The following is a 26,577-nucleotide window of genomic DNA, read 5'->3' as shown; positions in this document are numbered from 1 at the left end:
GCCGAGTTAGAAAAACACTTTCGTGCTAATGTTTTCTAATCAGGAACGAGTCTCCGAGTATTTTTACTTCACTGGGGCCTCAGCATCGCTGGATTTCGATGTTTTTGCTGACTTGGAACTTTTGCCATGTTTAAAGACTTTTGTCTAACATGGCGTTATTTTATAGCCCTATTGGTCTAACGGCTCGCATCCAATACTTTACTTGGAAAACCGCGTGCCTGGCTGGGCGCATGATGCTCCTAGACAACTCAAAGAAAAAAGAAAAAGAAATATTGTTCTTAGCTAAACGCACACATTCGGTAACCACCTTGATATGGGTATAAAATAGTGCAAAATCCCGGGGTCGCAATTATTAAATTCTCCTGAGTTTTTTGCTTGATCTCTATTTCGATCGCTTACATAAATAGTACAGAAGAGAACAAAAACTAACAAAATGTGAGCTGATACCACGAAGTGAGCGTAAAGTCGCAAGTTGATAGTTTCGAAACACCCTGGCTTCTACATGGTGAATGGGGGCACAATGAGCCATTCACGAAGGATATACTACTGACTTGTACAGGTGTGCGGCAAACAAAGAACATCAACTCGGTCAGTCAGGATGTCTTGAAACTACCAACTTGCGACTTTCTCGATCGTAGCAGGTCGTAGCAGGTCACAAATATGAAATAGGTCTAGAGAATAAAGCAACTTACTGTCATCATCAAGGATCGTCACATTTGCAACGCTCGTAAATTGTCCATTATTTGACTCAGCTGTTAAGTCTACCAAAAGCAGCTGAAAAACTTCGGGCAACTCAGGCTCATCGTCTCCTATGATCACCACATCAATAGAAAAGGTATCATCTTCAGGACGAAACATAACTGGTAAACCAAAGATTTCATCGTAGTCCTTTCCTCCAATAGCACTCCCAACATACTGAGTGAACACACCTGTAAGTAAATAATCACTGAGACATGATGTTTCTATAGGAGGAGCGGATGTACAATCAAAAACGTCACAACAACATATCATCATCTTGAAGAAATGAAATGAACTTTAACCTCGCTTTTGAAAACAACAAGAAATTACAATAACCTCATTGATGCGACCAAATTTTTACGTCACATACAGAAGTTATATTTCATCTTTATCATCTTTTAGTTTAAGTGATTATGATTAAAACATTCGAAAACAGTCTTTTTTGTTTTGAAATAAATTGACAGAAAACTGCGAACCTACCGTAGCTGTTGGATTCTTCTGTATCACCTCTCCTTTCTATTTTTACAGGAACTACGCTTGGTGATCCTGTATCTTCCAAACCTTCGTAGGATCTAAATTCGAATCCCACAAATGCTGTAAAAGGGATAAATATAGTTGGTATAATTGGTTTTTGCTCTTCTTTGTATATATTTTTTATGATTCCGTTGATTATTAATACTTTTGGCAAAGAGTGATAATCAACGGAAGGGGATCACTGCACCTGCTAGGAGTGAGTGACAACTTTTAAATTGGTATCAAAACATCCGCTGTGACTATCTGCATAATTTGCAATCAAAATAAATTCATAATTCAGTCAAAAATAACGGTGAGAACTTCGTTCCGTTGATTATAGCTTTTGGCAAAAAGTGACAATCAACGAAACGGGCTCACTGCACCTGCTAGGAGTGAGTGACAACTTTGAAATTGGTATTAAAACATCCGCTGTGACTATCTGCATAATGTTCAATCAAAATAAATTTCATAATTTACAATCAAAATAAATTCATAATTCATTCAGAAATAGTCGTGTGTTTCTTAATCGACAATGCGGATTCATTGCACCTGATGGGAGTGAGTGACACCTTGAAATTGTTATCAAAAGATGCGCTGTGACAATCTGCATTAATGTCCAATCAAAATAAATTTCATAATTCGCTTAAAAATAGCCGTGAGAACTTCATTTCGTTTCGTTCCGTTCCTTTTCGTTCCGTTCCGCTGAATATAATAAGCCCTTGGGTTTGCAAGACTTGCCCGTGTGGCGCGGAAGCTTGAAACATTATAAAAGTTGTTAATTCGGCTGCTACAAAAGGGCAAAAGTGCTGCTACAAACTAGACCTTTTGTGGATGTAGAATGTTCGATATAACATATCTTTGTTATTAATCTATTCCCACTCTATTTAAAGATAGCCGTGAGAACTTCATTTCGTTCCGTTCCGTTCCATTCCGCTAAATACAATAAGCCAACCCGAGCTCATGGTTTCGATTTTCTTCTCCAAAATACATGAAATGTATGTATGTATAAAAATGTTATTGATTTATGGTCTTACCATCATTATCAATAATGTGAATCATTATTTCATCTCTCTCCTTGTCGATTATATCGTTTGGATTGCTTATGCTTATACGAAACGTCTCGTCATCTTCAACCAACTCGTCGTCAAATGTCGATATGTTGTGTGTCTTCGTACTTTCACCCTCGTCAAATTCGATGACAGTGGCCGAGTGCACCTCAAAATCTGTTCCCGCGGTAGCTGCGTCCGGGCCATCACTATTAGTGTTCAAATCTGTGCAGTATCAAGAAATAGATTGATGAAGATGGATGAAGATTAGTGGCTGGCGTGCGCAAGTTGTTGAAATAGTGTATGAACCCGACCCCCTAAAATAGGGGGTTTGGTACCACTTGGGGTGGAGCTGTACTGCTTCCACAGATCATGAGGTAGGCCCTACAAAAAATACATGATAGCAATTGAACCGGAGTAGCTTTTGGGGGGAAAATATCATCGAACTTTACACAGGGTGGCATTTTAATCTTGCTCACATTGTGTTAAAGGCATATTCAGCAATTTGCTCATCAGGAGGCTCCGGAAGATCGAAAAAAATCATCAAAATTCAGATTCTGGCAGCTTAGTGTCAAAGATGTGCTAACGTAACTTGCTAGCGGTTAAGCCGAAGGTCGCGCATTAAAAGACCAAATAAAAGATTATAGTTGAATTTGTAATTTCTCTACTTAAGTATAGGAATTAGCTACATGTATTTGAATGGGGCTTCAACTTTGTCAATACAGCTGTTTTCCTTGTTTACTGTCATTTGTTTCACTTCAATAATTTAGGCAATTGATACAAAATTTGTATTTTTTAAAGTCAAGAAAGAAAGGACAAGAACAAGGACAGAAGATGAGATTAATGTTATTTAATTTCTATAAGGGTCCTAGGTTCTTAAAACAAAGATTTTCAGTGTTTGCGACCCTCACTTCAGTTGATAAAAATAAGCCTCATGCTCTGACAATATTAATTGAATTGAATTTGAAATTAAATGATAGGCCTATATACTACTTACAGACACGTTGTGTGAAATTTAACGATCCTTCCCTCATAATGATAGCAGTATAAATATCTCCTTCGCTGACAGAATCAGGTGATTGCACAAGGTATATTAGAGCTAGATATTGGAGAAATGGGCATAAAAATACACTAATCGCAATAGATATTCTTACAATTTGTTATCCATACGACATGCGTTCAAAGCAATACGACTGGGTTGCAGTTAGATCGTCGGATGTATTTCATAGTTCTACGTCTTCACCTTCTGGGATCGGTATAATCAGTAAATAATATAATATTATGCTTTGGTCAATTTTTTCATATTTAGATGGTGAAAAAATAATTTATGATTATGAACCACAGTATTCGGTTTGGAGCAAAAATTATGGCGAACTAATTGTGGTCTGTTTATTGAAAATAGACAACAAGTCACTGAAACATATGTTTGTTCTATTGTATTAGGCAAAATACTAGTATATAATTCTCGATCATGAGATGGTGTTGATCTTCAGCGTCAGCATAATTTTTGTGAACCAACACGTTCACGCGACCTACCAAATCTTGTCTAGTGACGACCGTATACGTAATCCGTGATTGGCCACAGGCCTGATTGGCCAATTCTCAAAAGCTGTGTTTGCGCTGTAAGCGTGTGGTCTTTGCGTGGTACGTATTTATTTGTGCGTACCCAAGTTGACTCTCATATCGAGAGTTAGATAATTTGCCTGTACCATCTATGACAGGGTAAATTTGAATTATATCGGAAAATACACAATAAAAAGCAACAGTAGTTTTAGGACTAAAATTGAGAGTAGGATTTGACGATTTCTATTATCGGGAAAAATGCCAAATCTTTTACGTAAATCGGAACTTTTATAATGTTTATAGACAAAACAACTTATTGTTGGCTACGTTGGCAGTGTTCTGAGCAGTAGGGACACAACAATTAAAGAGAAAATGCCTGCAAACTTACCATCGTCGTTTTCAATTGTAATCAAAGTCTCACTTTTATCAGAATCAACGTCACTATCGGCATTTACGATTCGAACCAGGAACGTCTCGTTGGGTTCCACAAGGAAATCATTAATGATCCGAATCCTTGCAACTGTTGTATCCTTATTTGGCTCGAAATAGGCTCTAATGATTTGAGGCGTGTAGTCCTCATCTAGTGTTGCTGTAAGACTTATGAGCTCCAAATCTGTTAATATAACAACAAACAGACTAGTGATGTGGCTTAAATGGCAAAACGATAATATGATCAAAGAAGCTTGTTGCAGTGGAATAAAAACATGCCGCATTTATCAGTATTGTGATATCGGTTTGTTATAATGAAATAAAGCGACCTAATGCTTCTCCCTCGCAGGCCGTGTACACAGTATAAGACAATGCGAAACACAATAAATGAGAGGATCGGAAATAAATTCGATAAATTAATAATAATTACCTTCACCCTTTTGCTCGGATTTAAGTCAAGCAATAGCATCGTGGTTTCTTTTGATTGGACCATTAAAAGATAACTTTTGATTTCTTTCCTTTGGATTTCGATCACCGTTTCTTTAATTCTCAACCGATTTCAACAATTAAGGTCTAAAATTTGAAATCTTAAATCGAGGAAATGTATATTGACTGCTGGTTTTAATTTTGACATCTGTATCATTATTCAGAATATACAAGGGTGAACATTACTGGTAATTTAATTTTGCTGTCTTCATCAAATTGTCCTCGAAAAATTCAAAACTTACCAACCCAAGCTAAACGATCGATGAACCCAGTGTTATCTCGAATGATAACGACTTCAACAAATCCTTCCCTTTCTAATACCATAATACTTTCTTGCTCCATTGACACCGTCGCTGTCAGAAACAAAATAAATATGAAAATATAAAAAATAGATTTAGTAGTTATGGGAATTATATAATTAAATGTTTCTACCGTCATACATATCTGTCATTTTTAGCAACAATAATATGATGCTGAAGTTGATTTATAAGGAATACATAAAATACTATTTACTATGAAGTTCAATGGCATTTTATATATGTTCTTTATCATGCAGTTATTGTTGCCTACATGTATGCACGCAACACAGGGGCACTCGCAATAGGCAATTGACTCCTACTGGTAGCGCTGTGTTGTAGATATAGGAGATAAACTAGTTAGCGTCATATATCAAAAAGTATAAAAGCTATGATTTTAGTACTTGCTCTAAGTTTTAATTACTTATTCTTTTCAAAATATCTGAATTTTCAACCCGGCACAAACTTTAATAATGGGGGACCATACATTTGTATGAGAAAGAAATCCTACCATTATATCCAAATTCCCGTGTTATTCCAATGCACATTTTGCTTCACCGAGCCGCCCTGACTTGGTCGTATTTGGAAGAGGGGTGTCACGAAACCGTAATAGGTACAAATTTAGTACTTTCTGTCAATCAAGTATGGTTTATTCTCTACACGTCAATCTTTAAATCATTAGCATAGTTCTTATAATAACGGGGACCGCCTTGATGAGTAAATGACAGCAAACCATTTAAAATACCCCAAAACTCGGTCAGTGGAGCTCCACCCGTACATGTCAATAGCGTCATTATCGATTGGATTAGTCGACCGTAGCGGACAATTCGATCGCTCATTGGATTAATATTATCACGTGATAAGAAATGTGCATTGGACAATCGATTACTATGGTTTAGTACTGCATATCTCGCGGTTTCATCTTCACTAAGCGGGTTTATGGCTGGAAAGATCACGGTGAATTTGCCGTGGACATAACTGCACTATGTGGTGGGTCACTCACATGTAAAGCTATGTAAAGTAAATGTGTTATGTGCGCGGTCAATGGTCCCATTTTCAGGCTCTCCGGCAGTTTCGAACTTGAAGACATGTAGTTTGGGATAAATCCACAGTTGTTTAGCCTCACTTTCTTGAAACTGCAGCTGAAATTACATATTTAATAATGAGCGTGTGGTGCAATAGAGAAAGCACACACAAATAAACACCAATTTGGCGGGCTAATAACTACAACTCACCATCGTCGTCAGCAATTGTAAGTGTCGCTGTGGCTAATCCATTAACGAACATCCCTGAAATAGACACCTGGAAATCTTCGCTTGCTTCTATTGCTGTGTCGTTTACTATAGGAACCTCAACAATTTGAAATGCATCTCCCGGCTCAAAAGAAACCGTTCTTGTGAATGGTGGAAAGTCCGAAACCAAGCTTGCGTCATCTAGGCCGCCTATTGCAGAACTGGTGATAACTTCAAAGTTGTAATTAAAATATGTGAAATTGATGAGTAATTAAAGTTTGCACATGGTACCTACTATATACGGGTTGTTATTTTCTCAACTGGAACCTAAAAACTGCGTATACGAAACGTTTTGAAGCTAAATTTGACACTGTATAAAATATAAACGAGTTATTTGATAAGTTAAATATTGGCCAATGAGGTATGGGAAAGGTTGTGGTGATATCGGCCGTAAAAGAACAATAGAACTCAAAAACAGTATTGTTCAATGTTGCCCCGCAGGATTACAAATAAACAATATCGCTCCAAAAACAATACCAAACAAGCTCAAACTATAAATAAGTCCGCGATAGAGAGCAGGGCCTGAAGAATGAGGGAAATTATGGAGTACATGCAAATTAAAAAAGATGATGGGCTGTCCCCACAAAATATATATTGGAACTCCATTTCATTAAGGTTTGTATTGCTTTCTTGGCCTGCGGGGTACTTATATTGGAACTCCATTAGTAGCAAGTCCTCACTATAAGGAAGTTTCCGACCTCAGCCCTACCGGGCTTGCTGCCATGATGTGTTTTGTTGATACTGGGTCCAGCCCATTAGGGCATAAAAATCAAGGCCGCAAGCCCGGTAGGGCCGAGGCCCAGAAACTCCCATAGCGAGCACTTGCTACTAATGGAGTTCAAATACGGCCCGCAGGCCAAGAAAGCAAGAGTAACCTTAATGTAACGTTGACCAACAGAGGGCGTCAAGGTCTACTCAATTCCAGTAGAGAAAAAAAATCTGCATATAGGTACTGTATGTGTGCCTACATCATACCATGGAAACATGGCATGTTGCCTCAAGGGATTGACGCTAAGTCAGGTACCGCGTGAGCAAACTCAAAAATAGCGCAAATAGCGCGAGCGTACACAAAAGAAACTTCGCACGTAAGATAAGCGATGTCGCCAGGCCTGTATGCTGTACCGGCGTCAGCTGAATTCGAGTACGCTTAGAGGGCACAGGCATGGAAAATTCCAATCTGTGTATTAATAATCTAACGCCTACATACCTTAGGCAAACAGTACATGTGCGTACGTGTTGCATCGGAAGCGTTTATTTATTAAACTCATGTGTCCAAATGGTAAAGTTTGTTCGGCTTTAATACATAAGGCAAAACTTATTCGGCTTTTGTTACTACGCGAGTCAATAAAGTCCCAACTTAGCCTGGCTTGAGCATTTTTGTTTGAGCCTGGTCCCATCAGGACCCAAGCGTGTCTCCATACGGAGCAACCGTTTAAACAAACAAACAAACAAACTCGCGCTCGCGTAAATTCACATAAGCGAGCATCAGTCACGCATTACGCACACCTGTGCCCAAGTACGTGTATATCAATACGGTGTTGAGAGTCTCAGGCCTATAACTCTTCTCGCCTTTAGTATAAGCCGAACAAACTTTAGGGGATTTGCGCACACCCTGCTTTACACGTATAATTTGTTTAAATAAAGGAATTCTATAAACTATTACCTAACTCTCCTGCTACGTCCTGATAACCAACGTTGTCGATTTGAACTGCTATAAAACCATCTGTCTCAATGCCCATGAATACAGGGCCACTTAATTCAAAAGATGCTGTAAAGGGAATAAATAAATAAATAAATAAATAAATAAATAAATAAATAAATAAATAAATAAATAAATAAATATAAACAGAAGTAATGCAAAAAATAAATTATTATGCCACTGGCAGTTTCATCCATGATGGAATCATCAGGCATACTGGTCTTAAAACTACAGTACAAGCACACAAATATATAAATACAATCGACATAAACTGCTTGAACTTAAGCTACAATAGTCCATCATAAAATGATTGTATTTATATATGTGTGTGCTTGTACTGTAGTTTTAAAACCAGTATGCCTGATGATTCCATAATGGATGAAACTGCCAGTTGCATAAAAATTTAATTTTTGCATTACTTCTGTTCATACTTACGCTCTCCTTTACGGATCGAGCACTTTGTTTACTGGCAAGTCAGCCTTATCTACTTCGTAAATAAATAAATAAATAAATAAATAAATAAATAAATAAATAAATAAATAAATAAATAAATAAATAAATAAATAAATAAATAAATAAATAAATAAATTAATTAATTAATTAATAAATAAAAAACGAATGAATAAATTCATTAATTAATAAACAAGTAAATAAATACATAAATAAATAAGCAAATAAATAAACAATAGAAGTTTGTCAGACTTGACATGAGTCAAGGTCAATAAAAGACAGAGCCTGAAAGTTTATAGAAAATGTTTCAGCAATCTGGTGACAAAGACGAGGAAGATATACTAGCTAGGTTGCCAGAAGGATTGATATTGCTTATAGTCAAGGGGAGGGGGCAAGGGGATAGGTGTCCGCCCACCCCCAAATAAAAATCGACAGAGGCCAAAGAGTGCCACTTTGCGAGCGTTGCAGGTGCCAAAAATTACCTGTTTGCAAAAATTGCGAGCGTAGCGAGGAAACAAAAAGGTTCATGTTTTGAACATAGTCAAAAAGTCCAACATTTTGGGAAAAGATGCACTTTTTGGAAAACAAATGTTCACTTTTTTCAAAATCCGCCCACAAATAAATCCTGGATAGACCCTTTAATTGGACACACTTACATGAAAACCATAACCTGCAATCGGAGAACCATTTCAGTTCAGCATGTTTGGACCACCACACAACAGTACGTTGAAAAAAAAAGTTTTTTGCACAAATGGAATCGTAATAAATTATCTTACGTTCGTCGTCTATTATGTCGATCCCAGCGATGACCGGTGGGTCGACTTCAATTACCACAGCAAATACTTCGGTAGGTTCTATGTCATCGTCGTCCGTTACTTGTATCGTTATGGTTTGCCATATCTCGTCTGCCGGGAAAGTGACAGTTGTTTCGCCCGGCATTAGCCACGGATAGTCGACATCAGCAGTAGCGTCCACAAAACCTACACCTATCATAAGGTCTGTCCTTATAGCTAAAAATGGAAAGACACATAGCTGAGTATAACCATAAGTTAACAGAAAACTAAATAAACTAAATCTACCTATATATCTTAACTTAGCGGTTGCCGTTAAGCAGAAATGACCCCTAAATAACCTTTGACCCCAATTTGGAATTTAACTTTTGTGCATCAGCTATAAGGTCAATGTATATGCAATTCGCAACTCTGCACTACTTATGCGAGAAATAACATTTTAGGTTATCTGGTAAATGACCACAAGTAACCCCTTAACAGTTAAGGTCAATGCATAGGTGCAAGTCCCAGCTCTGTACTACAGAATTTGTAGGAGAAATAGCATATTCAAGATATTTCGTAAATGATCGGAAGTGACCCCCTTAATGAACTTGTACCCCACACTGGAGTTTAACTATGGTGCACCAGCTAAGGTCAATGCATGTCCCAACTTTGTACTACTTAATTTGCGCGAGAAGTAGCATTTTGAATGTATTTCGTAAATGACCGGAAATAAAACTTATGTGTATACTACTAGAGATAATGCATGTGTGCAAGTCTAGCTCTCTGTTTAGAAATTTGTGTAAGACATTACCATTTAAGCTGAAATCATGTTTTTGACCCCTATGAAACTTCCGTGACCTTTTATGTTTTTTATGAATCCAAGTGTGTGAAAATATTGTACCAAGTTATCATGGTTATTCTTAGGAGAAGAAGCATTTTTGTAAAAATCACATTTTTAGGCGATATTACCCGACAAGTTAAATGTAAAAGCTAGGTTAGTGGAGCTTTTGCCCAAGTTTGATATAAAATTGGAATGATTGAGCCCATATTTATTGATCAAGCTATGAGTTTTAAAATATTGGACGAGACGTAGTTGAGTCCAATATTTTAAAACCCATAGCAAGACAATAAATATTGAGTATAAAGCATCTAATTTTATCATTATTGTATTATATTTTGGATCCAATATTTGCACACACTTGGATTCATCAAAGCATAATAACGGTCATAATAATAGAAATCAAAACAGACGCAACAGAATGAAATATCGACGTCAAACATGATGCGACCTACATGCTCAAATCCTAGTATAGTAACACGAAGTGATGCGCCCCTGTACTGTGGATATGCTAAACCCTGAAAAATACGATTCAATTTATAGGCCAACAATTCCCACTTACTGATGGAGGTTTCTTCAGCTGTGTATGACTGTCGTTGTATTCGTAGGTCCACTTGCCCCACTCCTTCAATGACTTCATAGACATCAGGAACGAAAACATACGTGGCTGAAAATAAGGCATTTCCGGATTGCAGTGGTGGCGCCACGGGGACAGGGGAGGCAAATGCCCCTAGTCAGAACTCTCCCCCATTTTCCCCCAGTAAAAACTCAAAATTACGAAAATTGCCACTTTTTGCAGCAATATTGCGTAAAATTGGTTGATTTTGCCCCTCTGTTATTCATGTTCCCCCCCTAAAAAAATTCCTGGCGCCGCCACTGCAGGATTGTGGGTACTGGAATTTACTTTACCTTTATTTCAGGTACATTTTGTTACATATGCACGCAGAATCTCGTGTGGCGGCATATGTTATGGAAAGGAAATAGAGCTATAAACTCTTACCAATTGTCCACACCTACACCAGCCAATTACCATTGAGGCCTATTGATCTTGACCTATTTTGATATGTTACCTAGTAGGTAACGAAATATCCAAGATGGTGCAATCCTATCATTATTTGAATTGTTTTATCAAAACGAACACTTTGACATCTCTTTTGGCAAAATCGGAGTACTTTGATGTTTTTGACCCCCATAGAGCCTAAAACGTGACCTTTGACCCTTTCGGTTATAATTCCAGAACGTTACGTCCTAGATAGTCCAAACTATTCAATAAAAACTATAAACGGTTCAATAGCCAATTGAAAACCTTTTTATATGGACATTCATAAACCGATCAGCGATCGTTATTTTGAGCTTGTCGCCAGACGGTTTGTTTAGTGACGAAGGAGCACAAACCGACTGATTTGGTGCTTGCAAGGCGCCCTCCAAAATAATATATTCTTCTGCATGTGTCTTCCCTGGGTTTGGAGCCAGATCAATAGATGAGTTGACCTCAACGTTTACCAACAAAGGCAAGGGACTGGTATATCCATATGCTTGAGTGAACCCCATGCACCCACTACACTGTTCAATTAGCCTTATTATTGTGATGTGGCGGGGTCAACTCATCTATATTGTTGACTGTAATACGCCCGTAGAGTTATTTGCTTTGGTAGCGTGCGTATAAGAAGCCCAAACCACTTCAGACGTTAGTCCAGGATGGGCTTGGTGCCACCATCTCTCTAATGGCTCTGTTCTGATTGTATAAGCACTTTATTGAACATTTCAGGATCTAGGTTGGCTTGGTGATTCTGTCCATATAGATGAGGAACAGAAGGGGTGAAAGGACGCACCCTGACAGACACCATATTCCACAGGGAACTATACTATCTTGAAAGTCCCGGTACGGCCTGACTCATAGTGTCAAATAGAAAACACTAAAAACATTGTACTAAACATTGCACACCCTCACCACCCCCACCAGGCGAAACGAACCATTATGGAAAGGTTTCTTTACAAAAACGATTCTCGTATACACCATCATGCGCACAGTTTCTACTTCGATACACATGAGCACACATTTTCCGCCAAGAGCTTCCAAGCAGAGAACCACAAGCAGTAAATTTCTCCACCACAGTCTTTGATTACACTACATGATTGAGTGCATAGCAATGCGGGGCTTCTGGCTGAAAATGGGCCTCTTTGATTGGTTTTTGTCGAAACCTCAAGTGTTCCCTTCATCCAATCAGATTTTTTTAAATTTCAAACTAAAGCTAACACTTCCCCCTAAAAACACTTTCAGTCACTAGGTCAACAGATAACGCAATTCAATGTTATAGCAAGGCGAATGTGTAAAATCTGTTGAAAACTACCTATCCAAGCACATTTTTGACCAAACTGTAGGTTTTAAAAGTCAAAACCTCAAGTGTTCCTTACAATATATTTTTCAATTTTTATGTCATTAAATAAAAAAGCACACTTATATTGTCCATATACTAGAGTCACTAGAATGAGCAATGGTCAATTCTCTTTTAATTGCAAATCTTGTGCAAAAAGTTAAAATTTTAGCCTGTTTTGTCATACGGTTGTTAATTCAATGAACTGTGACTTTTAAAAAAGAGCGCTTACAAATTGATATGAAAACAATGTAATAAACACAAATTACTTCACAAAAATAGTCAAGATTAAAATAAATTGTAAGAAGAATTTAAAAGAAATTTTAATCTTTATGAGAAACACTTGTCACTTACGATCGTTGTCCATGATACCCAGAGTCATGGAAGCTGATGCCCCGCCATGATTAGTAGTGATACCAAATTTGGCATACTCGTCACCCTCTACTATTGTGTCCTCGCAGATATCGATTGTGACAACTTGGGTTGTATCGGTTGTATCAAACTCCACATAAGAATCCCCGGCAATATCATCATTGGTTGTGCAAACCGAACCTCCTATAGCCAAACCATTTACGAAATTGCTGCCTGCCGTTGGCTCGACGCTTAGTTCTGAAATAAATGGGGGGGGGGGGGTACAACATATCAATCAATCAATCAATCAATCAATCAATCAATCAATCAATCAATCAATCAATCAATCAATCCACTTAAATGGTTGAATGATGGCAAAGATTTTGAAATAAATATTACAAATACGGTGACCCAATCGACAGCGCCACCCTCCACTTTACCTCATCAAAACCTGAGACAAGAATACCAAGGTTGGTTGTAACCCTGGAATTAAAACCATGACTATGCCCCTCGGCTTCGTCTCGGCTTTCTTCTCGGGGCATAGTCATGGTCATGGATCACCATGGGCCTAAATATTAACTGTGATCCTCATAGCAGTCAATATTGGTACAGTATATCTATTATACCAACTTTACAAACTATATGTACGGAAGCAAATTTAATACTATGTAGTTTCTATCACGTGTTGTTTGGAAAAGGGACTTCTAAGGCTATAGGTCATCATAGGTTAGGTTATAAGGTCACCTGGTTGAAGTCAAATTTAGGCATCCATTTTGAACAACATTTTCATGTCATAATGAGCCATCAATTTTAATATTTTGTTTAAATTATCTTTTACTGGATACATATATTCAAGTGGCATATGGTGCATATAACAACATGCATTGGGATCTAAATTGTAAATGATGAGTACAGTTTGGGTATCTAGTTGAAATGGATTGGACAAAGTTAAAATAGTTACCAAAATCACAAAAGTGAAACTTACGAAAAAAACTACCCAATCTGGTGGTATTGGTGATGAGAAATGCAGTGCTTTTTTCCAACATTACTAAATTTTGTTCAAGGAAACTTCTTACCTATGTCTAAATTAGTTAGTGGAAAATATAAAATATAGCTCAATAACGAAAATAGAAGTATTTTAATCAATTCAGTTTTTTTTTATTGGCATGAAGCATTAAAATCACCGCCAAGTTCATGAAGTCATTAAATAAATCAGGAACCACTTATTCCCATTTCATATATCAACATTATTTCTCTAATGTGTGAGCAACGCGAATGCAAAATGAAGTGAATTTAAAAAGATAAGGTGCTTGAATGTAGTTAACAATTCAAACACTAGCAACAAAGGTTTGCCTTTTGCTCATAATAAAACGATTACTGAAATAAGGTTCCTTAGACCTTAATGTTTATGCGCTGTGAATTTGTTTCCTATGATATTTTATTTTCAGAAAAAGATTTTTAAAAATCAGTTAAAAAATGAAGCTAGTTGCATCAAATCTAAGGACAGATTTTGTCAAAACAGAGCGTAACCTTAAACATGTGCAATTTAGCCATCATCCTTCATTAAACTGACCAATGCTCTCGTGAGCGGCCACGGATTCGACTTACGCAATGGATCCAACTTTGTTCGATCTTTGATCGACATTCTATATAGATGTTTGATCGATCAGAAATTATTTATGTAAGATCAGTTAAGTGATTATTGTTAATGTTATACCATTTAATCTTTTATAAATGACTATTGTTAATTGTTATAACATAACTATAATTTTTGTTTAATACAATGTTACCCATAATTCTGATTAATTAGTTAAAGTCTTAATAATAAGTATCAAAGCAGCAGGAACGGTCGATCCCTAGATCGAACAGGTTTGGCTGCAGTGCCTTACCGACAGTTGAGCATGTTGGATTATTGGTACTCCCTCCAGTTCTAACCAAGGTTACATCAACATCTCCTTCGCTTTCTAAAACTGTGGACTGAGATGGGACAAACTCTATCTTGATCTGCTTTGAATCAGGAACTGGATTGGAAAGGGGGAAAAACGTGTAAAGGGAGCTTTTATCACGATTGCATTACTAAAAAATATACCCAATAACGAATGATCTGCATAATTTTACTTGCCTGGACACTTATTATCCATTACTATGTAATCTGAATCCGATTCATCCTTTCTTCTTTTTACGCGGTAGCAGTGGCGTACCTAAGGGAGCAAGGTGTGTGTGTGTGTGGGGGGGGGCTTTAAAGATCTGCAGTAACGGGGCCTCTCTGATGGAAGTGGGCAGTGAATTCCAGTGGCGAGGACCGTACACTGAGAACCCAGAGGATGATTTAAGGAAGCCCCATCATGCACTGCAAACGTGTTATCACCAGAGTTTCAACTGCCACTTCACTTTTCAAATCCCATTGAATTCTGTGCAAAAGATGTTGTTTAAGAATTGTGCGTGTGTCATTATTACTTAGTCGATTTCAGATCTAAAGTGATGTATGCATGAAGGATAGTCACACCTTCTGTAGGTAACATAAAATGTGAAATCGACCAGCATTGTGAATGCGTTTTTATTGTAAATATATCAGTCCAAATTCAAATTTAACCATGGCCGTCAATGCAATGTGCGAGCAGTGTTGTCATGTTCACTCACACAGCTGTGCTAACCGCAAGTCAACACAGTGGCGTGGTGGGAAGTACTAAATCATCCTCTGCTGAGAACCCACGGTCACCTGCAGATCTTTTGGTCTTGGGAATAGCAAGTCTGGTAACGTCTTTGAAGGAGCGAAGATTACGTTTGCTGGAATGGGTGTTATACATAGAAATTAGCTCAGACAAGTAGGTAGGGGTACTGTTATTAATACACTGATACATGAGAACATAACATTTTGAAGTATTTTGAAGTTAACTCGCTGCTTGTGAAGACGGGTGAGATCCCGGGGTGAGATAAGGTGATATATGATCGCGCCTACGAATACCGAAAATCAAGCGAGCAGCTTTGTTTTGAATACCCTTTTCCGTTATTTACATTTGAATAGGAGAACCCTAACCTTAATGAAATATGGTTTTGCGGGACACCCCGTACAGTATACGGCCCCTATTCAAATGTTAACTACGGTTAAATAATTTGCACCCGGGCACCGTACCGGGGGGTCGAATTGCTGTTGGTTAAAATTTTGTCCCTTTGTATGAAAATGAATCTGGTATTATCGAAGGATTAATATTGAATCACACTAAATCAAGAGCCGAGCCGTGTAATAAATTCGGCATCACATAACGCAAATGATTCTGAACTGAAATTAATTCTTTTGAATTAAGAAATCGGATATTAACATTTGCACAGTATTTTTGTGGAAGCTGAGAGTACACCGGATATATCCAATTGCATCCCGAATACGAAGAATGTCCTGATATCAAGATTTATTGAAATTCGCAATATGATGTTTTCCTGGGCCCTTAAGGGAAGGGGTATGAACGTTTGGACAGTATTTATTGTGGGACATTAGAGCACATCAGACATATCGAATTGCATTCTGAATACGAAGAATGGCCTTCTGATATCAAATAATTTTGATTTTTTGAAATTCGCAATGTAATACACATTTTATGGCAAATCATTAAAAATTGATATTTTGATATTTAACAGTACTCAAGTAAACTTAATAAATCTGATGATTTCTACCTAAAGTGTATGTAGCTGGGAATGAAAAGCCGACGATCAAATGAAAATTTTGACCTTTCGTATTGAAGATATGGAACAAAAATTATGTCTTCTTGGGAAAAAAATCCATATCTTCAATACGAAAGGTCAAAATTTTCAATTGATCGTCGGCTTTTCCTCCCAGCTACATACACTTTAAGACTATATCATTATATTTATAAAATTTACTTCGAGGACTGTTATATCTCAAAATGTGAAAAATATCAAATTTTAATAATTTGTCATAAAATTTGTATTATATCGTGAATTTCATAAAATGAAAATTATTGGATATCAGAAAGACATTCTTATTATTCAGAATGCAATTCGATAGGTCTGATGTCTCATGTCCCACAAAAAATGCTGTCGAAACGCTCAAAACGCTCATTCCAGTTCCCTTATTAAATGTTGGTACTATTTTTTTCTTTTAATCTTGTGATTGCATACTCCGCAGCCAAAGGTTGATGATAGCATAGAGCACCCAAGTGGGCTCTTTTTAAGTGTAAATGCCTTTCTAGTACCGCGTGGCGAAAAACACGCTGTCATATATATACCAGCAAGCATGACAAGCATCTTGCCTCTCGTTTAAAGTAACTAAGAATACTTACTTGGTAGTCCGTAAACGTCAATTTCACACAGGTCAAGCACAGTGCCAGTAGGATCAACGATATACACTAGATTTCCATATGTGTTAGATGGACAGTGCCTATAGATTCGTGGTTCTTCAGCCTCTCCCGCAGTGATAGGGACTCCACATTTTATGTTCTTGCCAATTTCAGCAGTAGATGGGAATGTATTTGCCCAAACATCCGCCTGACCACATGAACCTACGCTGACTTGAGCGCCGCTTATGGTATTATCTGGTAATCGTAATAATATTTCATACAAAAACAAATTATCTGAATTATTTATAAATTTGAGCCACATTGGGGTGAGTGAAAAGAGCGTGGTCATAATTTAATGTGATGCAGCGGCCATATTAGGGCGAGTGACAGTGGCGTAGCTGGGGGAGCCATTTAGGGACTCAATCGTGTTTCACCGTTTGACAACGATGCGTCCGTGTCGTCTGCGTGGTTTACTTCGCGCCGGAAGCCGAGTTGTTAATAAACGGTGATGAACAGCGGTGAAACATGATTGTATGAGTCCATTTCAGCAACGAAAACAAGCTAAAGATCGTCTAATTCACATGATCATTTCTGTCAGTTAGTCATTGTTACTCAACTTTATACTTACAAGAGGATCAGTGATTTCACTGTTGATATCAGCGATAAAACTACAGAATTAAACGGCAATTGTTTAAGGCATACTCAACGTAATATAATGCAGAGCCGAGTAATCTAACCACTGCGTGCATCACACTCAATTCTTCAAATGTACAAAACATTTTAGTAAAGTAGAAAACCTTGGCTTTATTACAACTTTACCTTTAAAAAGCCTACTTCAAACCGGCCCAATGATATCAAAGTTGAATTATCATAATTGCCATATCTGGTAGAATGTATCCCCTCTACACACTATCAAAGGGCAAAAGGAAACAAAGTCTACAAAGAGCTACAAAGAACAGCTTATTTTGTCAAACATGCAAAGGCTGTTGGGAGACACTAGCAATATGCTATTCTGCATTACATATCAAATCCTTTTATTGAAAATGTCAACTTAAGTTATTTAGCAAAATGCATGTACAATGTATAGTGAAGCTCATAACCTTGAATGAACGAGAGTCCAGTGCAGCTTACATGCAAGCTCATATTACACCAATCCACTAACAGCTACTAACCTATGTCTGCAGTCATCTGTTTCTGCATACAACGCAAGCGCGTTGCGAATGCATGTGTTGGAGGCTAGTAGCTGCTAGTCACTGAAAATTCAGCGAGTAGCTAGTAGTTCCACCAAAACTTTTACTATAATTTAGATTCGCGACCCTGATATTTGACCTATCATGATGTATTTGACATTGTTAGTTCCAGAAATAGTACAAGAATACTCCTGGGACTGGTGAGTTAAAATGGATGGCGCTAGTCCACGTACGGATAGAAGAAAGAGTTAACTTTTGGTCAAAACAGTGCACTGACACAGTAAACTCACAGAAAAGAAGTAAAAAACTTGGCACTTAAAAATTTCACGCGACTTAACAAAATAAGCTGTGGACTTATAAATAGTCTAGCAGCATGGAGAATATTCTTAGCTCCATTTTGGTACCAGGTGAGGCCTATACAATCCAAAATGTTCATGCTGTGTTGAATTAAACAAAAAATGACCCCATTTTGGCAACTTTTGTGGATGAATTGCAATGGGACATTTCGTGCTGGACAGTTCTTGTCTAAAGGTTGACAAAGGATTTGATATGAGTCATAAACCGTATGGAGAAAAATCGTCTGCACCGCAGCCGCATGAAATGAATGGATGCCATTAACTACAATGTATCTTCACCAAATTGATGAGCCCTATAACGCCTTGGAATTATCATTTACAGAAATCCTTACCGTTATTCCAAATTTGAACACCAAGCACTTCCTTTACCTGTCCGAGATCTATAAGCACTCCAGATGGATTGTTAGATGCATCTACAATGTAAAAAAATCGCAATAATTATAATGATCGATGTGACTGATGAGATAAGTCTGTCACTTTTAAATTTTTTGAATAGGTCCGCGAAAGAAATAAAATCTCGAAAATATCAAATAATAACACTGACTACAGTACTGTATGCCAGTGACGTAGATTTCCGTTTGACATTGGGGTGGGTGTGTGTGTGGGGGGATGGGGGTTGGAAAAACAATTCTTAAAGTATAGTAAATCAAGCACCTTTTGTCGACAAGTTTATAGTACAAATGCGCGCGAATGATTGTATGGATCATCCTCCTATCAAAATACCCCCCCCATTGTTCCGAGGAATAGGGTCGTAAATGCTCGCTTGGTACCCACTCAAAATTAAGATTTTCCAATTCCATCACCTTAAGACGCAAAACCCCTTTGCACAAATTTCCCAAGCAGGTTGTAGTGGGACCATCCAGCACACTATGAATTACAGGAGTAATAAGGATTATCATGGTTACACGAGTAGGTATCCATTATACGAGGATGTATCCATACAAACTGCAGCATCGACACTCATAGATTTTGCATATGATGACCTTGAAATGACATGTTTTGAATCATCACCATTGGTGTACTAATTTCCATTCATTATTTTAATCCTCGAAGTAAGCCTTGTAAATCTAATGATATATACTGATATAATCATTAGATTTACAAAAAGCCGACCATCATTTGAAAATGTTGACCTTTCTTGTTGACGATATACATTACCCCTCCCCATAGTGGGGTTTGAAGGGTGGCTTCCCACAGGGCTGTCAACTTTTTGGAATTGCTTGGCGTGAGACAGAGGCGTACCGGGATTTGCCGACTCCAATGTTCATTTTGTACCATGATTATTTGAGCCACGGGGCTCGAGAATGTGAAAAAGGGGGGGGGGGGTTAGGAGCAACAAATTATTCATGACGATGCGTGAGATTTTACTCATTTTCTCGCTTTTTGCGTGAGATTTACTACCTAGGCGTGAGATTATACTACCTTGGCGTGAGAAAGTGACCCAATGCGTGAGACTCACGGCCAATGCGTGAGAGTTGACAGCCCTGCTTCCCATGAACCTGATTGATGTATTTTCTACACTGCATGTATTTCTTCGTACTAGTTCCTAGTACACGAATTTTGTTGTTCCCAAAACAAAATATTGTCCCATGGTTGGGGGAAAGGTCATTAAACTTTTAAATATTAAATCATACTGCAGTTACTGTTCATTTTCCTATACACAATACACAGTGCTCTCACCATTGAGGTGTGACATCTACAAACAGTGTATGTTAGAGATATAGGGCATATCCTAGTTAACGTCACTGTGTGAAAAAGAACCGACCAATATTTATTGTACTCTCTGAAATTCTAGGAAATATAGTTTTGTAACATGTCCTAAATTTCTAGCTAATTTTAATATTTGGAAATATTCGCACTTTGGTGTTTTAGTAAGTAGGGCACGGCATGGCCTGCAAAATTCCCTGTGTAAATCGAATGCAACTTTTGGTGACCACCACTCACTTGTAGACAGCTCTCTTCCGAAGGGCATTAAAGGTAAACCACTTGACGGATATTTTTTTTACTTGATGTCAATCAAGAATAATGTATACATTACTTGTAGGCTAAAAACTAAGTATGTGGGGCATCTGCAAATATTCGTACCTACCTCACTGTTGTAAATGACAGATAACAGCAAAAACAGCTCCCATCTAACATCTATCCATAACTTTGGTCAGTGCAGCGAGTTAGGGGATTTCAAGTGGGTGATTATTGATTGGCAAGTACCATATTTGGGCATAAGTGCAGTCCACCATTCAATGTGGAGGATAGACTTGACTTTATCGATTGATTTAGCTGGAATAGTTTCCTGTTAACCAGGTTTCATGTTTGTTGTGCATTATAACTGCACTATGTATTACTTCTACAACTTTTGCATCTTAATTCCCGTGACTATTTTATATCCCGGTTATAATACGTACCTGTAACACCTACGCAAGTAGTCTTATCACCATCTGTCAATACAGGCTTTAGCATACCCGCATCATTCAAAACTTTGGCGCCAGATGCAATTGAATCCATAAATTCTATACAAAGTGAGGAAGCAAAACATCATATTAATGTTTTAAAAGTGTTGTTAAGGCACAGGTCTCATAAACGTTATCTTTTCCATGTTATCCGATTCATTTTGATTCAAATATATGTCATTTTGACAAGATTCTTTTATGTCACATCGGAAAAGGCATACTTGTCAAATTTGAATAGAATCTGTTAATTTGTGAGGCGTTTATCTTAAGAGTAGACTATAGGTCAACATCAATATGACTCAATTGGCAATGACATAATTATTTTGCTGTATTACCTAGGCAATAAGTCATTCTAGGTGGTTCAAACTATTCTTTATTAGAAGGAACCATTTGCGATCATTTTCATCAAAATTAGAGCATATTTCTATTTCAACCCCTGTGGAGTTCTTAACCTTCGACTTTCTTGTAAAAACTTTGACTTTGGATATACACCCTTCAGGACCTGAGCTCAATATAGCCCTAAAATACAGTCCTGAAACTGTCCATTTGTGAAAAAAAAGGAAAATAGCGCAAAATCATGCTAAAAAGCTCTAATTGGGCTGAAAATAACAAATAATGACTGTGTAAATTTCAGGAATAAAAAAGAGGAAATCAGCTAAAAAGAGGAAAGTTTCAGATCTGAAAATATATCAGGATATGCAACAACTTACCACTACACACTTGCCAGTCAGCAAGTCCCCACAGGCCAAGAAAACGAACTACCAGTGGATCGGGATCACTGAGAGATACAAATGGTTCATTATCCTTTTTACCGGCATTTATTGTTGCAGAACCATCGGGGAAGTTCTCCAGTTGCACGAACAAATCCGTAAAAGATCCAGGAACTATATTAACGGTTTCACTAGACACGGATGACATCGTATCCGTCGGTGATACTGGTGTGAAAGTGGGACCTCCTATGAAGCGTGTGATGGTGGCTGAGTTGCCAAAGGCACCTGGATGAATTGGTTGAGCATTTGTACCTAACACTGTCGTAAAATAAATTTAGATGAAGAGAAATAAATAAAGACTGACACTAATGTATATGACTTCCCAAACTTTTTTCGTAAGAAAAATATAGACGAATCCAATTTCACACATTCCTAGACCTCAATGTCAGCCATAGCTGGGTCCCCGTCGGCTCAACCTCACCTAACATGTATAATGATGCGACCTTGGAGGGTATTTTAAACTGCATTATATCACCCGTGTTACACGTAGACAAAAGAATGATGACCGTTTACAACACAAAATAATCATAACATCGATTTTGCGCGGCTTTAATCCACCCAATTGGGCAGTCACAACACCAGTTTGGTGTTGCGGGGTCCCAGTAATGGCCGACCAAATCCTGACCATGACTCTGCTTGTTGGATTCATTTATAACTTGATAACTGAAGACGCATTACTTCATTTCATTAGCATACTGCCTTTCCACCTTGTATCATGCCCCACGGTATAGGTGGTGCGCTTTGTGGGACGGGGGATAAGCCCCGGGGTAAAATTAGGGGGCGGGAAAAGGCTAGGAAGGGGCGAAAGAAAAACAAGAAGAGGCAAAAAGAATTTTTAAAGCAAAAAGGGCTGGCAAACATGACAATTGTCCTAATGTTTAAAAAATGGAACTATATAATTATGTTGATAGCTTTTTTTTTGAGGCTGTTGAAAGGGGCGACAAATTTCACCAAATAATAAAAAAAAACATGAAATAATCACTTACCAATGTCGTAGTAATTTTCGGCAGGAAGTTCATTTAGGTTTTCCACATATGATTCTAACAGGTTGATGGTAACAGGCAGAAGCGTGCCGTGTGGGTTCACGCTAATATTCATAAGCATATTAGCCACGATTATTGTAGGGATTGCATCTGGGGCGTTGTTAATAGCCGAAGTTGTCAGCGTTATACATGCTAAGATAACATTAAAAAAACAAACAAGAAGCATTCTATTAGCATCATGAGCCTGGGGGTACCGCCCCCAACTGGCTACACCAGTGGGTATGTATGAACGAGAAGTTGCGTACTAACTAATACAATTTTTTTGTTCCAATTTTATTTTTGGTAATTTTATTTGTGAATAAAATGGCCAATGAAATGGTGATTTTTAATCAGTCAATTACTAACAGGAGAAGCTCGAAGGAGTAATCCATAAAAGCCTCAAAATATCAAAGGCGATTCCTATTTACAAGAAGGGATTTTGGATTTGGATATGGTCGAATCACTTAACTTATAGCTGTAAGTCAACACGTGTTGTATTATTGAAAGAAATCAACCCATCATGCAGTTATTGTTAACTACATGTATGCACACAACACAGGGGCACTCAAAATAGGCAATTGACCCCTACTGGTAGCGCTGTGTTGTAGATATAGGAGATGAACTAGTTAGCGTCATATATGAAAAAGTATAAAGCTATGATTTTAGTACTTGTTCTATGTTTTAATTACTTATTCTTTTCAAAATATTTGAATTTTCAACCCGGTACAAGCTTTAATAACGGGGGACCATGCATTTGTATGAGAAAGAAATATACCATCTATATCCAAACTCCCGTGTTATTCCAATGCACATTTTATAACACCGGGCCGCCTTGGCTTGGTCGCATTTGTAAGAGGAGTGTCACGAAACCGTAATAGGTACAAATTTAGTACTTTCTGTCAATCAAGTATGGTTTATTCTCTACATGTCAATGTTTAAATCATTAGCATAGTCCTTATAATAACGGGGGACCGCCTTGATGAGTAAATGACAGCAAACCAGTGAAAAATACCCCCAAACCTCAGTCAGTGGAGCTCCGCCCGTCATTATCGATTGGATTAGTCGACCGTATAGCGGACAATTCGATCGCTCATTGGATTAATATTATCACGTGGTAGTAAATTTGCATTGGACAATCGATTACTATAATGGTTTAGTACTGCATATCTCGGTTTAATCTTCACTAAGCGGGTTTATGGCTGGAAAGATCACGGTGAATTTGCCGTGGACATAACTGCACTATGCACCCTATTTTTGGGCATATCAAAGGTTTTTGTTACTATTGATGATAACATCCTACTCTACAAATTAGACCATTATGCCAATGGCTTCCACGGAAAAGTATGTTTTATGGTCATGTATTTTCCTTGTTTGAGGCTTATTAAGGGAACGTTCATAAATACCTTGGTGGGGGGGCTGGAAAATTTGTAGGGGGTCAAAAAGTTTTGACCTTCCAAAAAGGGGGGTCAAAAAGTTTTTAACGTGGCAAAAGGGGGGTCAAGAAAGTTTTGACACCCATAAAGGGGGGTCTAAAAGTTCAATACAAATTTGTGCGCGCTACGCGCATATTGTCACAATAAAGCCCTTTTCATCCCGATCATAGGTGTAAATAAATACAAATTTTTTGCGCGCTACGCGCGCACATCCAGTAAAGCATTTTTTTAAAGCTCCGCTATATATGTATGTAAAGCAACTGCAATTGTTTTTCGTCTGTGCCCCAAAATTTTATTTGCCCCCACACCACACCAAGAAAGCTGGATCCACCCCTGATACATCCGTGCAATAACTTTTGAGACCTTATTTGAAAGCAATTTATTCATATTTTATGATGTCCTGACAATTTAGGCCTATTATAGACATAAGGCCTGTAAGAGTGACACTGATAAATGAGAAATTTATTGAGGATCTGTTTGCTTGAATTTGTAACAAGGTTCAAACTGTATAAGTTTAATCCACTATACTAGTAAAATAAAGCATTACTTATAGTGGAAACAAGTGCGGATTATATTAAGTACTAGTATACCTTCATTATGTGTGTGTGTGTGTGGGGGGGTAAAAAGTTTGGGTGTATACAAAGGGGGGGGTCAAAAAGTTTTCAGTCCATAAAGAGGGGGGTTCTAAAAGTTTAACATACAGACAGAGGGGGGGGTCAAAAAGTTTTGACATACCGAAATCAAAATTTTCCAGCCCCCCCTACCAAAGTATTTATGAACGTTCCCTAACCCTATCACGAAAAGTCTTACAAAATCAAAAACCACTGCGCATGCATCCCACGGGATACCATGACGCACTCACCCTGCATGCATAATACGCACGGGTTTGTTGGTTGGGCTAGCGAAACCCTCGTGGCTACCGGTCGGTGATCTTGTGCTTGTAACGCGAGGGGTTTACGGTTCGAATCCCGGGAGTACCATGGCTTCTTATTTCATCCCCGGGGGGCACTCAACTTTGGAGGTGACGCGTATGTAGGGCTGTTAAGACCCCTTTTTTCAGCATCGCTGTCACCCAAAGACCCCATATTTTTTACGAACACATGCTCTGTCACCCGAAGACCCCATATTTTTCCATTTGATCTGTCACCCAAAGACCCTTACAAGTTCAATTTGAACAGCAACTTTCATTTATCACTGATTTTGTTACTTATTTTGAAAAAACAATGAAATTTGAAGCCATTTAGAACTAGAAATTCAATTTTCGAGGTTTTTGCGGCGCTGTTTCGGCTCTCACTCAAAGATTCCATTTGAAAAAAAGGTCATGTTCTCACCCAATGACCCCATATTTTTTACATTTTGCTGTCACCGAATGCCAAAAATCATGCTCTCACCCAATGGCCCCATATTTTTTACGTTTTGCTCTCACCGAATGCCCCTTAGTGTGAAAGTGCCAGCCCTACACCTATATCCATTTCATATTAAAGTGCCCCCCCCCCCGGGATTTCATCGTCTCTCCTTTTTGTTCCTTTCCATTCCGATAGCAAAAAACCATTGTCCGTGTTAGGGTTTATTAAAGATTATTTAAAGGAGGATTTCGTGATCCTAGCATCCTCTTTTATGACATTTTTCAGTAGATATCCACGAAAAAGCTGATTCCCAAAATTTCAGTTGATACCGATTTTGCGTTTGCGAGTTATGCATGATTAATGTGTATTACACTGCTCCATAGGCCACTGTTGTAATTTCGTTCTGGTATACCAGAACGAAATTCAAATTTGACGATATTGCTAAACAAATTAATCTGCAAGAAATTGTTGGTACATAAACATTATGTAGCCAGAGGTTTCCAGTGGTATAAAAATATCAGGGGGAGGGTTGTAGTAGTAGGGACTTGAAGGGTTAAGACTTCATACCAAAGAAAGCGAAATTTTAGTATGTCAGTCAAGTAAACATTTCAAAATAAGTAACTAACCCCCTTAAATAAAAAAAAAAAGGGGCTATTGTATTACAAATCTGTAAAATGCGTTGGAAGCAGAATTTATTTCTGCGCATTTTGACACCTCATTTGATACAATAGCCCAGAAAACAATAAAACACCGGTCAATTTAATGTAGTGAGGTCCAGATTTGAAAGTTGCACTTACATACAAACTTCCATTACATTGAATACAAAATCAATACAATTTACTGCAACTTTCAAATCTTGGGTTACATTGATT

The 26,577-nt window shown here is 37.9% G+C and overlaps 1 protein-coding gene across 1 annotated transcript in view; it reads right to left on the bottom strand.

The window, feature by feature from the left end:
* The window catches only part of LOC140164393 (uncharacterized), a 37,846-nt gene that overhangs the window by 8,338 nt on the left and 2,931 nt on the right, over positions 1 to 26,577 (bottom strand). Inside the window, exons 2-18 of the mRNA XM_072187672.1 lie at positions 22,891 to 23,079; positions 21,845 to 22,162; positions 21,090 to 21,194; positions 19,020 to 19,100; positions 17,145 to 17,396; positions 14,739 to 14,870; positions 12,853 to 13,107; positions 10,686 to 10,790; positions 9,289 to 9,522; positions 8,027 to 8,131; positions 6,307 to 6,534; positions 5,018 to 5,128; positions 4,249 to 4,473; positions 3,295 to 3,396; positions 2,286 to 2,522; positions 1,219 to 1,332; positions 693 to 929 (exon numbers count right to left, since the gene is read on the bottom strand). Of these exons, the coding sequence (XP_072043773.1) occupies positions 693 to 929; positions 1,219 to 1,332; positions 2,286 to 2,522; positions 3,295 to 3,396; positions 4,249 to 4,473; positions 5,018 to 5,128; positions 6,307 to 6,534; positions 8,027 to 8,131; positions 9,289 to 9,522; positions 10,686 to 10,790; positions 12,853 to 13,107; positions 14,739 to 14,870; positions 17,145 to 17,396; positions 19,020 to 19,100; positions 21,090 to 21,194; positions 21,845 to 22,162; positions 22,891 to 23,079 (3,030 nt within the window). The remainder of the gene's footprint in view (positions 1 to 692; positions 930 to 1,218; positions 1,333 to 2,285; positions 2,523 to 3,294; positions 3,397 to 4,248; positions 4,474 to 5,017; positions 5,129 to 6,306; positions 6,535 to 8,026; positions 8,132 to 9,288; positions 9,523 to 10,685; positions 10,791 to 12,852; positions 13,108 to 14,738; positions 14,871 to 17,144; positions 17,397 to 19,019; positions 19,101 to 21,089; positions 21,195 to 21,844; positions 22,163 to 22,890; positions 23,080 to 26,577) is intronic.

This window comes from Amphiura filiformis, chromosome 11 (assembly GCF_039555335.1).
Source record: "Amphiura filiformis chromosome 11, Afil_fr2py, whole genome shotgun sequence".
NCBI lineage: Eukaryota > Metazoa > Echinodermata > Ophiuroidea > Amphilepidida > Amphiuridae > Amphiura > Amphiura filiformis.
The sequence above is the reverse complement of the archived record's forward strand: the minus strand, read 5'-3'. Positions and strand labels throughout refer to the sequence as shown.